This window comes from Microtus oregoni, unplaced genomic scaffold (assembly GCF_018167655.1).
Source record: "Microtus oregoni isolate MIOR12 unplaced genomic scaffold, Mior012 000081F_ref0000091, whole genome shotgun sequence".
NCBI lineage: Eukaryota > Metazoa > Chordata > Mammalia > Rodentia > Cricetidae > Microtus > Microtus oregoni.
Genome location: NW_024544541.1, coordinates 5,071,822 through 5,085,427, shown reverse-complemented (window position 1 = coordinate 5,085,427; position 13,606 = coordinate 5,071,822). Strand labels below are relative to the sequence as shown.

Genomic DNA, 13,606 nt, shown 5'->3' with positions numbered 1-13,606 from the left:
ATCAGACTTGTCTATGTGGTTAGAGATCTTTTCCCTTTCTGTAGGCTGTAGTTTTGTCCTGTTGACCTTTGTCTTGTTCCTGCTTTTCAGAAGTTTTCAGTTTCAGGAGGTCCTGTCTGTTCTGCTGGGATTATATTTAGGAAGTGGTCTCCTGTGCCAATGCTTCCAAGTGTACTTCCCATTTTCTCTTTTTTCTTTTTCTTTTTTGTCTTTTTGAGACAGGGTTTCTCTGGCTTCTGTCCTGGAACGAGCTCTTGTAGACCAGACTAGCCTCAAACTCACAGATCTGCCTGCCTCTGCCTCTGCCTCTGCCTCCCAAGTGCTTGGATTAAAGGCATGTGCTATTGAAAGCACAGCCTGGCTATTGAAAGGCCTGAGGGATTAAAGGCTTGGGCCACTTTGGCCCTAAAGCTATGCATTCTTATGCATGCCTTAAATCCCAGCACAAGGGAGTCAGAGGGAGGGTGGTCTCTGAGTTTGAGGTCAGCATAGTCAACACAGTGAGTTCCATTCCAGCAGGTGTTGGCATGCTATTTGAGCCCAGCATGGAACAGACAGAGGGAGGTGGAGGCTAACCTGGTCTCCAGAGGGATCTCCAGGAGAGCCAGGGTTCACAGTGAGTTCCACAATGGCAGGGTTACTACCTTGTATCTAAATAGAAAATGAAACAAAGTAGTTTGCATCTGCTGATTGATGCAGGGACTCCTCTTTCTGGAGCCTATACTGTCCTCAAACTTGAGGAAAGCAGCCTGCTTCCATCTACTCAGTGTCCAAATGAAAAGGCTGAGCTATCCGCTGACATTTGATTAGAAATCCTGCCCCTTTCAGTCTTCCTAGTTTCAGAAGAACTCAGGAAGCTGTTCTGGTGCTCTAGAAGTATTAACAGTTGTGGTATTTATTGTTCTAGTGAGTTTCCTTCCTCGAGAATGTGAATTTTCCTTCCCATCTCTAGTCTTCTCTGTTGTGGCATTTTAGTTGTATTTTTTTTTCATTGAAAAAAAAATTTCCGCCTCCTCCCAGCCTCCCACTCCTCTCCCCCTCTCCCCACTCCTCTCCCTCTCCCCCCACTCCTCTCCCCCTCCCTCTCCAGTCTGAAGAGCAGTCAGGGTTCCTTGCCCTATCGAAAGTCCAAAGTCCTCACCCCTCCTTCCTGGTCTAGGAAGGTGAACATCCAAACTGGCTAGGCTCCCACAAAGCCAGAACATGAAGTAGGATCAAAACACCGTGCCATTGTCCTTGGCTTCTCAGCAGCCCTCATTGTTCGCCATGTTCAGAGAGTCTGGTTTTATCCCATGCTTTTTCAGTCAGAGTCCAGCTGGCCTTGGTGAGCTCCCAATAGATCAGCCCCACTGTCTCAGTGGGTGGGTGCACCCCTTGTGGTCCTGACTTCTTTGCTCATGTTCTCCCTCCTTCTGCTCCTCATTGGGACTTTGGGAGCTCAGTCCAGTGCTCCAGTGTAGATCTCTGTCTCTATCTCCATCCATCGCCAGATGAAGGTTCTATGGTGATATGCAAGATATTCATCAGTATGGCTATAGGATAGGATCATTTCAGGTTCCCTATCCTCAGCTGCCCCAGGAACTAACTGGGGGACCTCACCTTGGGCACCTGGGAGCCCCTCTAGGTCCAAGTCTCTTGTCAACCCTAAGATGGCTCCCTTAATTAAGATATGTGCTTCTGTGCTCCCCTATCCAACCTTCCTTTATCCCAATCATCCCGTTTCCCCAAGTTCTCCCGAGACAGGGTTTCTCTGGCTTTGAAGCCTGTTCTGGAATTAGCTTTTTTAGACCAGGCTGGCCTCGAACTCACAGATCCGCCTGCCTCTGCCTCCCAAGTGCTTGGATTAAAGGCGTGTGCCACCACAGACCAGCTTTGATTGTATTTTAATAAATAAAGCTTGCCTCTGGAGAGTAAAATTGCCACATTGGTCAGTCTTACAGCCAAGCAGTGGTAACACAGCCCTTTAATCCCAATAGCATCACTAGTTGCCATAGAAACCAGCAGTGCATGACTTTAATCCCAGCCCTAGAGAGGATTATAAAATGGAAGGAAACAGCTCTCATTCTGAGATTCCTGGAGGCAAGATCACCATTTTCAGTTTGAGCTTTAGGTAAGAGACAGAGACTGGCTGCTTTGCTATACAGATCTCCAGGTTGAACCCCAATTTCTCTGAGTTTTTACTAATCCTGCTTCATTCAGTACCCAATTGTTTTTTATGTGAGTTTATGAAAAAGTTGTTTGCCTGAGTCTTTTTGGCCACCATTTCAGGGAGGCTTGGGACCGGAATTCTAGCTCCAGGAATTTGAACCCAAACCTACCCACCTGGGTTCAGGAGAAGCATTTGTGATCCCAGCTCCCATCCTCCCTGGTTTAGCTTCCTCTCCTGCTGTGCCTATCCTTGCTGCCACCCTGACTGGCACCCACACGAGGAAACCAACAATAACAGAAAGCTGGTAAACCAGAAGAGGTAATTGAGTGAGGGGGCCATCTTCCAGCCCCAGGAAGAGGCAGAACCTAAAGCGCTGGCCACATGGTCAAGTGCAGCCTTTTCATAACCATCTTTTTTTTTTTTCAGGAAGGCTGGGTTTACTTTTTTTTTTTTTAAAGGAGCTTCCTGACTAAGCCTTAGCAGCAATAAACTCCCAGAGGGTTTCTCTGTACTTTTGGCTGTCCACACACTCAATGACACCCTGGCTTCGAACTCACGATATCTGCCTGTCTATGCCTCCCTAGTGCTGGGATTTAAGGCTTGTGCCACTATGCCTGGTTTCCTCCCAGCTCTTTTGAGATTCTCTTTCACCTACACTTAAATGGTGTTAATGAGCAGTACACGGGCTTCTTGGTAGTGGCTAGGACCTTAACGCCAGACTTCCCAGGAAGCTGTTCCCAGCACATGGGAGTCACAGGCTTTAATCCCAGCACTAGGGAGGTGGAGACAGGAGTGAAATGGCTGGGTGGAGAGAGGTATATAAGGCAGGAGGAGACAAGAGCTGATTGCAATCTGAGGTTTGGTGGGGAGCATTGCAGTCTGCAGTCATGCTGATGATAGGATCACCCCTTTATTTGTCTGAGCCTTGGTAGAGGTAAGAACTCTCCATTAGCTTGGCTGCTTTGCTTTTCCTATCTTCAGCTTGAACCCCAATATCTGTCTCGGGGTTTTAAGTCGTGGTATAGAAGTCCATGAGAATGAGCAGGTGGGAATTAAGAAATACGATCCCTCAAATCCTGGGATTGGAAGGCAGTGGTTGATTAGGGCACCTGTGACTCGTGGGCTCTTAGGGTTTCACAAGAGTCACTGGTGCCAGCTACAGCGATGGAGGCTGCACTCGTCTGCTAATTTCATTGGCCTCCAAACAGGTCCAATTGACTCAATGACTTCATAGGAACCCAGTCCATCCAAACCCAGCCAATCTTCCGAATGACAGCTACCCAGGTGACACTGAGAACATTCTTTTATTCTCTCTAGATTAAAACTATTAACAAGTCATTAGTGTGAAATATAGGAACAATGAACAGGGAAACAAATGTTGACGTTTGGATTTGCGATGAGTGTGGTTGTTTAGGCTTGGAAGGTGAATGCAGTACTATTTTATTTGTATTTTAATATGTTAAGTTTGCCTGAATAAATGAATGCAAAGCTAACCCTATAGAGGCTAGGGAACAGTGACACAGACCTTTAATCCCAGGACTCAGGAGACAGAGTTTTAAGAAGCGTCTAGGATCAATCTCCAGGCAGGTACAGGCTGCACACCCACTGTACCAGCCCAGCCTCATGCCAGCCTTTGCTTCCTGTTTTGAGGTGTGTTCTCATGGTGCTGTCCAGACTGGTCAGGACCTGGTGGGCTCTGCTGCCACTATAGTCTCGCCCTCATCTTTCCAGTTACCCAGGACCATTCTTAGGCACCCCACACCTAAATATGATGATTGAAAGGCACAAACCGTGGGGAACATCTCTAGATGGCTCTGTAGTTGAAGTCACTGACTGTGTCTTTCTCGTCACCTGACCTCAAGTTTTCTCCCTATGCTTATGGAGTGTCAGGAGATGTTTAAATGCAGGTACACACAAGAATAATATAGAAAACCTAACATACTTTTTTTTAAAAAAAAAAATCTGGATTAAGGAGCTGGAGATATGGCTCAATGGCTAAAAGCACTTGTTCCAGAGGATTCAGATTCAGTTCCCAGTATCTCTGGTCCAGGGTATCTAGTGCCCTCTTCTGGCCTCCTTTTATACACGGATGTGATGTAGGTGCAGGCAAATGTTCATATATATCATATAAAAATCTACGAATCTTTAAAACTATTGCAAACAAGAAATCAGCATTGGCATTTCACGTTAGCTTTCCAACTAAGGACTTTCATTATGGCATTTGCAAAAATCTAAGTCACCCACTGAGTTCTTACTCTGACCTCCCCCAGTTGCCTCCTTCTTGTTTTCTGCTTTCCCACAATACTGGAATAGTTATTTGGGAACCCCCCCCATGGCTTTCCCACTAGTACACCTCGAAACATCCTAGTCAGGAAGTTCCCCACCCCTTTTCTCTTGATGTGAGCCTTGGCTCCCAATATTCATTTTATTTATTTATTTATTACTATTATTTTTGGTTTTTTGCTACAAAGTTTTTTCTATAGCTTTGGAGTCTATCCTGGAACTAACTCTTGTAGAACAGGCCAGCCTCGGATTCACAGAGATCCACCTGCCTCTAACTCTGGAGTGCTGGGATTAAAGGCCTGCTCCACCAACGCCAGGTCCCCTTCTTCATTTTCCATCCTCCAGGCTGTGTGCTGAGCTGATTCCATCTGAATCACCTCCCATTGATGGAGAAGCCAAGGCTCCATCTCCCTGCCTACCTCTGCCCCACAACCTCCTCCCTGCCTGGTCTTCCACCAAACCCCTCTATGCCTGCACACAATATCTTTGATAAGTTTAAGATTTTTCTTTTGGTTACACAACACACACACACACACACACACACACACACACACAAGTATTGGTTTTTTGAGACACAGTTTCACTGTGTAGCCCTCACCATTCTGAACTTATTCTGTAGACCAAGTTGGGCTTGAACTTGGCTTTCAGGGATTCTAGGCCTGAGACACCAATGCCCAGCTATTTTTATATTCATTTATTTATTCCCCAGCTATTTTTATACTTTTAAAGCCTTACAACTTTCCAGGCATGGTGGTGAGCACCCTTAATTACAGTACTCCAAAGCCAGAGGCTGTAGGATTTCAGAGTTCAAGTCAGTCTGGTACATAGTGAGCTCCAGGACAGCCAGAGCTACACAGTGAGGCCCTGTCTCAAAACAAACAAAAACAAATTGAATGAGCATGTAAATATGGCTCTAGTCTTAGTTCTTTTCATGCATGGGGATCTCATCCAATACATCCAGACACCATCTAAATCCCAAAAGAAGTGGGCAGAGCTTCAATTGTACAGACTGCAGAGTACTGCTGGGAGGGTGAGGATACAAAGGGGAGGGTTCTGTGGAAAGGTATATAAGGGTCAAAGCTGCGAAAGAAGCCCTGAGGCTTGGATCCTGGAGTTTTTGGAGTCACCACCTACCTCTACTGGGAAATGGAAATCTGTTATTCAGTGTTCAGATCCCTTTGCTCCATCAAGACATCCTATCTCCTGCAGGCAGCAGAGTCTAGAGCTGTGTTCATGGCCATGGATCACTTATATCTCTTTCAGTTTGTGGATTGATTTTCATTTTATTTATTTATTTATTTATTATTTATTTATTTATTATTTATTTATTTATAGATTAGGATTTCCTACTCAATCCAACCGTGGCCTGGAAGAGATTTTGCTGGGTAACAAACAGGCAGGAGGTTTTGTTAATTAAGTCATTATTTGAGTCTGTTTGTAGACTCTGTTCAGTTTGACCTTGAACTTAAGGAAGATTTAATGGCTAGATGTGGCAGGTGTCAGTCATTCTCTGGGCTGATCTCTTCCTCTTTTTCTTTCTTTCTTTACTTTTTTTTGTTTTGTTTTGTTTTTTGGTTATTTAGTTGTTGTTTTTGTTTGTTTGTTTGTTTTTCAACACACGACAGGGTTTCTCTGTAGCCCTGGCAGTCCTGGAACTGTCTCTGTAGACCAGGCAGTCTTGAACTCATAGGAATTCTCTTTGAGTGCTGGAATTAAGGGCATGGGCCACCAACACCCAGTTTGTGCTGATGATCATAACTCAACTTCAATCACGCAAGGTTCTGTACAACTTTAAACCCAGCACTTGAGAGGCAGAGGCAATCTCTCTGAATTCATGGCCAGCCTGGTCTACAAAGCGAGTTCCAGAACTGCCAAGGTTGACATCCTGTAATCAAACAACAATAACAAGAAGTTTTTTTCTCTGCTTATTGATTCATGGTCCCATTATAAAGACTAGGATGTTCTCAGTCTTGTAGGGAACATCCTGCTTCCCTTGTCTCAGTGTTCAAATTAGAAGTGTGAACAATCACTTTACTCCTAATTTGAGATTTCATGCTTTTTGTTGTTGTCGTCTTCCATCAGTTTCTGGAGACATCAGGTCGGATGTTCTAAAGCTCTAGAAGTAACCAACCATCACATTGAACTAGTGAGTTTCCTGACTGTCGCATGTAAATTATCATCTCCATCCCAGAGTCCTGTCTTTCCCAGTGCCATACTGTTGCAGACCATGCCAATGATACCGAAGCTTTACTGCCTCTATTGAGTGTTTCTTTCCCACCCTGTCCAGCTCTGGAGCACAGAGTACAAGCTTGCAGCCCTCTTGCTTCCTTCCCTGAAACATCAGTACAGAGATAACTGGCAATCAAAGTCAGTAACTAACTAATGGTGCCCATTTCACAGATGCTCTCAATTGTTGCAGGAAGAGTCAGCTCGGTGAATGGAGACTCAGAAGATTGGGACCTGTTAGAGGTCATGGAGTACCACCTTTGTTTCCTGTTGACTGCTTCTCAGTGGGAATGGATTCACCTGCCCTGTGGTTGAAATTGGACAGGGTATTTGAGAAAGAGCATGCTTTTGACAGTCATCCCAGACAGAAGGATGACTTTAAAACCAACAGACAGTGAGGAAAATGTGAAGACAGGCCTCCGCCATCACCTGTCAGGAGCGTTCATCATGAGCTAGTGTGGCCATGATCTAATTACAGAAAATAGCAATTGATGATTCGGACGTCAACCTACTTGAGAAATTACTGTCAGATGGAGGATCCCTGCCTGGCAGAGCCGGGAGAACCACTGACTCTGAATACTCTGAATTGCTTTCATCTGTAATTTAGCTTTGATATCTCAACCATTAACATGCATTTTAATGTTATATGTACATGTAATCTCATGATTAAATCTCAAATTAATGGGCACACATATATTTCTGGATGGTCAAAAGGATGACTCTTCTCTCTACTATAATCTCCACATTAGGGTGATAAACTTGAAAGTATGTTCCTATCATTACCTTACTGACAGAGCAAGTTTTCCAGACATGTGTCCTTCTGGACAGATCTAAGATCTAAGCCCTTCAAAGGATTTATCTCTTTTTTTCGGTTTTTTTTTTGTGTGTGTGTGTGTGTGTGTCAGTGTTTCTCTGTAGTTTTGGGGCCAGTACTGGAACTAGCTCTTGTAGACCAGGCTGGCGTCGAACTCACAAAGATCCGCCTGCTTCTGCCTCTTGAGTGTAGGATTAAAGGCATGTGCCAACACAACCCGGCTGGATTTATTTTTTTTTTATATTTATTTATTTATTTATGGTTTTTCAAGACAGGGTTGCTCTGTGACTTTAGGAGGCTGTCCTGGAGCAAGCTCTTGTCAACCAGGTTGGCCTAAAACTCACAGAGATCTGCTTTCCTCTGCCTCTTGAGTGCTGGGAATAAAGGTTTGCATCACCATCACCTGGCTTCCTTCAAAGGATTTATGATGAATAAGAGCAATATTGCATGTGTCTGTCCTTATTCTATCATAGTCTTCAAAGAGACCAGTAACACCTAATTAACTAACCATTTCCAGAAATTATTAATCACACTTAAGAACTGTAAAATAGTGCACACGGTTTTTGTCTTTTTTTGTAGATCTGTCAACAGTTTAGTTTTCTCCCTTTAAAAGACAGCCAGGAACTCTTCACAGTTAACAGGTGTGGTTATCTCCAAACTAGGTGATAAGTTTTGCTACATCTCTTCAAAGAATGCCTGTGTCCCTGGGAATTTTGCTTGTAGTATTTCTTTAATATTAAGTTATAATTAAGTTGCTAGTGAATGGATATGTATGTATTATATGCTTGGGAATTTCTAACTGCAGAAGACATAGATTAAGATGAAATAGAGAAGAAGAAAGAACGTAGAGAAATTAGAACAAGAATGAATTGGAGCAGAGAATTGCAATAGAGAATTGGAATTAGAAATGAGACAGAGAATAAGAGGAAAGAAATTGCAAAAGATTAGGAAGGAAAAAATAAAGGTCACATAAATGGAAGGACCACATGAGAGAAGATTCTTTTTCTACAGCCATCAGACTTTAGTTTTTATGTTTATTGCGTCTTTTCTTTTTGAACCCCGAGTGAACATCTTCAAGTGTGCTCTCATTCAAAATTGCTTTATTGAAAATGATTGGAAATCATAATGCTAAGGACAGTGGGGGAAGTAATATTCACCTTGTTTTTCTGCCCAAGAAAGGGAAAGACAAATCAGAACACTGCTGATCCACTAAGTCCAATGCCACTCCATGGTTCAGTCAACCGGATATTTCACAGAGCAGATATGCTCCCGATTCTTATATGAGGTTGACAACCAGAAGATGGATTCCTTTCAGTAACAGGGCACTGGGAGACCCTCCTCACCCAGTCCCCTTTGCTCTTTGGAATTTCTTTTCATTTTAACCCCTTCCTTGTACCTATGGTTGGTCATACCATGAAAGTGCTGGGATGGATTCCCCTCAATTTTCAGATCTCTTTTGATGCACTAGGGCAGGGCTGTACTGTTGACAGATCACATGCATCCAGTTCTCTGTGTCAATTTTTATTCTTCAAATATGAACAACAAGTAAAGCAATTTCCATTCCCAAGTACACACAAAAATGCTTGAATCCAGGTTTTATGTCTCTAATGAGTCCTTTGAGTCCAGGGTTTCATTTCTCAGAGCCCAGAGCCTCCTCATTCATTGCCAACATGAACATAGTGTGGTCTCCATGTTATAGACAGAGAAGTCCCGACAATCTAGACATCTTTTACTCACAAAGCAGACCTCTTTCGGCTGTCTTATAGCCCTCAGAGTTTCCATGAGCTCACTGCAGTGTTGGCTAAACCTGTCTGGATGGACATCACCAAAGTCATCATAGACCTCATCAGGGGCGGGGTATAGCTCCCGGGTGAGCAGAGTCAGTTTTGCAGTGTGCTGCAGCAGCTTCCTAATGCTGGCCACAGACAGGAAGTTCTTCAGAAAATTGACCTCAATGAGCTGGGTGCACTGGCTCAGGGCAGGCAAGAGGGCACTAATCTGGAAATCCATGATCATACAACCCTTCAATTGTAATGTCTGCAGAGTAGCTGTCAGTCTTTCTAGCAGGCTTCCTAAAAGTAGATGGTCTAAATTTAGAAAGGTGACGCCACTCAGATCCAGATGTTTGAGCTTGTGGATGCTGGGACACTGGGACAGATAACTCATGTCTGCATTTGATAGCAAGCATCGAGTGATTGAAAGGGTCTCCAAGGAACTCTCCATGCACCTACAGAGAAACAAAGGAGTTTATCTCAGTAAAGTCTAATCACGGATAAGAAAGGATGATACTTCAATGTAGCTGAGGCTAGTTAGGCCTAAGTTCATTTTGAGAGCATCATGAAGATCAAGACCAGGGTACTCCCTGATGCAGAGTTAAGAACACATGCAAAATAACTATGACAGTTTCTGTCCCCAAATCTGTTCCCTCTGCACAGTCTAGCACAGAACCATCTAAGCTGACAGTTGTTACCTGCAGGAAACCAAGAAGGACCAAAAAGGGTGCACTTATAACCATCCCTGGGTGTTGGGCCTTATGAGGCCTGTGTGTGAGGCCCAGTGTAACTTCGTGAACCTAACTAGTGTTTGTTGAGGCCCAGTGTAATTCCCTGAGACTAATTTGAGTTGGCATAAAGCCTGGTGTAACTTCCTGAGCCTAGCTAGAGTTTGGATTTCTGTCTCTATCTAGCAAACCTAAACCCTCCTCTGCCCAGCAATGTCTCCTCAACTGTGGCAGAATATTATTGGCACTTATTCCTTACTCGCCTCAACCAATCCCAAGCTGCTCCAGCTCATCACCATCCTATATGGTCCTGCCTGATACCATTAAATGAGATCCTGCTCTGACAGACTCCCAATTCAGTGGGTGTCTTTCTGCCCTTGGCTAACTGGAGAGAGAAGCTGGGCCATTCAATACTCACCATCCCACTGAGACCCAGGGAGAGTCCGATGGTTCCAGCTCTCCCCTACTCACGTGCCCCTGTGTTATCTGCCAGAGAACCAGGCAGCTGTGTGCCAATAACGGTCTCAATGAGCCCCACTTTTGGAGCACAGCCTCTGTCCTGCTCCCAGGTCTTCCCTGTTGTCTTATTGACTCCCAATCATTCCCCATTGCCCTACCTCTGTTCAAAAAACACTTGACATTTCAGGAATGTGTGTATGTGTGTGTAATAGAGATAGAGATAAAGGGAGAGAAAGAGACAGAGAGAGAAAGAGAGAGAGAGAGATTTCAACTGTTAACTGTCCAGAGGAGAGAGCTGACATGGGGCAGCATGTGGCTTAAGACCTCATACACTTTGTGGATCTGTTTTTGCTTCAACTGGTTCCCTAGCAAAGGCAGTTCCTAGACCGTGAAAGCTAGAGCAGCAGAAAGACTACGAAATCAATTATCCTAAAGTCATTGCACTCCTGCAGTCAGGAGTGGATGGGAAGCCACAGGTGGACACTGGTGTGTCATGGAACACTGCGAGACTTTTCCCTGGCCCGTGGAGCAAGAACTCTATCCTTCCTCACCTGAGTACTCGATCCAGTCGTTCATTCAGGAAGCAGACATCATTCAGTTTGAGATGCTGGATCTTTTTGAGTTCTGGTATCTGGTAAATGATCTCTGTAATACACTGATTGACCATCGTGCGGTTTCCAAACCACTCAAAAGGTACGGAGATTCCATTGAGAAGGATTTTCTGAAGGTTTTTCATCTGGCTCAGGCCAGGGGCTATCTTCACAAGGGTTCTCAGGTTCCAACGTGCACTCACTGTGAATTCCTCTATAGAGCTTGGCTCAAATACCTGCAGCAGCATTAGGGGGTTGTAGAGAGGGGTGACCCCAAACTCCAGCTTTGGGCACATCACCTGCACCACTTCTCTTCTCAGCTTGGCCCAGCGGTAGAAGTATTGTAGGTATTTACTGAGACGTCTGGTCTTGAGGGAAAGGTTCATCCACACAGTCACAACCTGTTTTCCCCCTCGTCTGGGACTATAAACCACTGGTCGGGTCTCACTGATGACATCTGGAGAGCAGACACCATCCTCCGTTCCAACCCAAAAGTTCCAGAAGTTATGTTGGGCATCCCGCAAATCTAGCTCTTGGAGTTTGCAACTCCTGTTGGTCAAACGAGAAGGAGATTCAAATGACAATTTGAGTATCAATTTATTCTTTACTTTGACCCCACTCCTCCACTTCCCTGACATCTATTCCTTCAACCAGTGTGCTTTCATTTCTACTGACTGACAGAAGAGGGAGGAGGAGGGCCATTGTGTATTGACCACATCTCTTCTCGGTCTGCTCCGCGCACCACTGCCCTTTTGCGCTTCTCCACTTCTCTAAGCTCTGATTTCACTTGAATCCCATTCTGAAGTCTGTGGTCACTTCCCTCCACCCAGAGCCTTCCTTTCCATGGTACCTTGGTCTCACTTACCCAGGTTGATCCTTCTGGTTAATCAGCAAATCCAGGCCCCCCAGCACAGCCTTCAAGGTCTTCAGCTTGGGAGTCTTCATCAGGGCTCCTACAGGAAGGCATGGGAAGGGCCAGGCTGCCACCAATGCCCTTATGATGTTTGTCTGGTTGCCCTTGAAGGCGTCTATGAACAGTGGTGGGAAGAATGCCTTGGGCATCTGCTTCAGGGAAGCATTGGCCAAGGCTTCATTCTTTAGCAGACTTTTTCTGGCCAGCCTCTCCAGTATGGGTGGGGAGCTCATCCTGACGTGCAAGTAGGCAGATGCTGTGGAAAGAAGCAGAGGAATAAAGCCTTTCAGAGAAAACATCTTTAGCAAGTCAGTTTTTGTCCTTCATTGTGTAAACTATGCCGGGCCAGAGCCACTCACCTGAACAGTTTGGAAACCTTAGATTTCCTATTTCCTGCTATCTGTCTTTCTCATAGCTATAGTCCCGTCAAAGGCCTCATGGAGATGAGCACACATTTGAACTAATGATCCTGGTTATTCTGCCCAATCCTACTCCCCTGAATCATACTACACTACAGTAGGCCACAAGAAAGAGGAAAATCAAATGTGAACCAGAAACTTTTGCAGGAAAACATCTCACGATCCTCAAGTGCAATGTTCAAGGTCCCTCATACAAGCTATTTTTTGAATTTAGCCATGGAAATTGTTGGGAGCATCTGTGAAATGGATTCAGTTCCTATTATTCCAAAAAGCTTTAGAACCCGAAACCAAGGTGAGCACTTGAAGGCAAAGGCCTAAATTTTCTCTCAACTAAACACCACCCTGGGCAACATGAGGTTGACAGAGGGAGTACAAATTCTAATTGGTCTTAATTAAAAAGAAAAAAAAAACAGAGTTAGATATTAGGGGGTGAAAGCTGAAAGATCAGAGAAGTAGAGCAGTCAAACATAAATTGTTACCTCTAGGAACTCCTCAGACTGAACAGGGTCTCAACAACTCCTCAGACCGAATGCCTGGAGCTCCTGTTTCCTCCCGCCTTATATTCCTCTCCCCAGCCAATCATATCCCTTCCTGACTCCACCTCCCTAATGTCGGGATTAAAGGTGTGTGACTCCTAAATACTGGAATTAAAGGTGTGAGACACTAACACCTGGCTCTGTGGCTCTGTTTCTCTTTGAGACTGGATCAATCTCGAGTAGCTCAGGCTGGCCTTGAACTCACAGAGATCCATCTACCTTTTCCTACCAAATGCTGGAGTTAAGGTGTGCGCCACCACTGCCTTGCTAATATAGCTAACTAGTGTCTCAGCTTCACACTTGGATCCTCAGGTAAGCTGTATTTGCTAGATCACAAACAAAATATAATCACATTGAATTAAATATTTCTAACTAAGACTGGAGTAGTTGTGCAGTGTTTGCTCTTGTTCCCTAGTCTTTGAATTTTGTAACATCAGCACTCTAGGAAGGCCTCTACAATTACTATCCAGATCTCAGAATTTGTAACACTTCACTTCAATGGTGTTCTAGGCTAGCCTGGGCTACATCAGACTTTCAGTTTCAAAAAAGCCCCAGCAAACAAAACAAAACAAATACAAAAGCAAATATCCTAACAGGAAATGAGAGACTGCTGATTCCAGGTATGACTGTGTCCTGTTGGGGGTGAATAGCTTACATAATATACTTTATGTATAATTGTGTTCTTGATTAAGGTATTATTATTATTATTTTTTTTTT

General features: G+C 44.4%; 1 protein-coding gene across 1 annotated transcript; it reads right to left on the bottom strand.

Annotated features, from left to right (window-relative positions):
• Positions 1–9,131: 9,131 nt before the first annotated feature.
• Positions 9,132–12,233, bottom strand: LOC121441760 (PRAME family member 8-like). The gene is made up of 3 exons (XM_041643040.1): positions 11,887–12,233; positions 10,983–11,570; positions 9,132–9,699 (listed from the first exon to the last, which is right to left on the bottom strand). The coding sequence occupies exons 1-3, from the start codon at positions 12,231–12,233 to the stop codon at positions 9,132–9,134; spliced, it is 1,503 nt and encodes a 500-aa protein (XP_041498974.1).
• Positions 12,234–13,606: the final 1,373 nt, after the last annotated feature.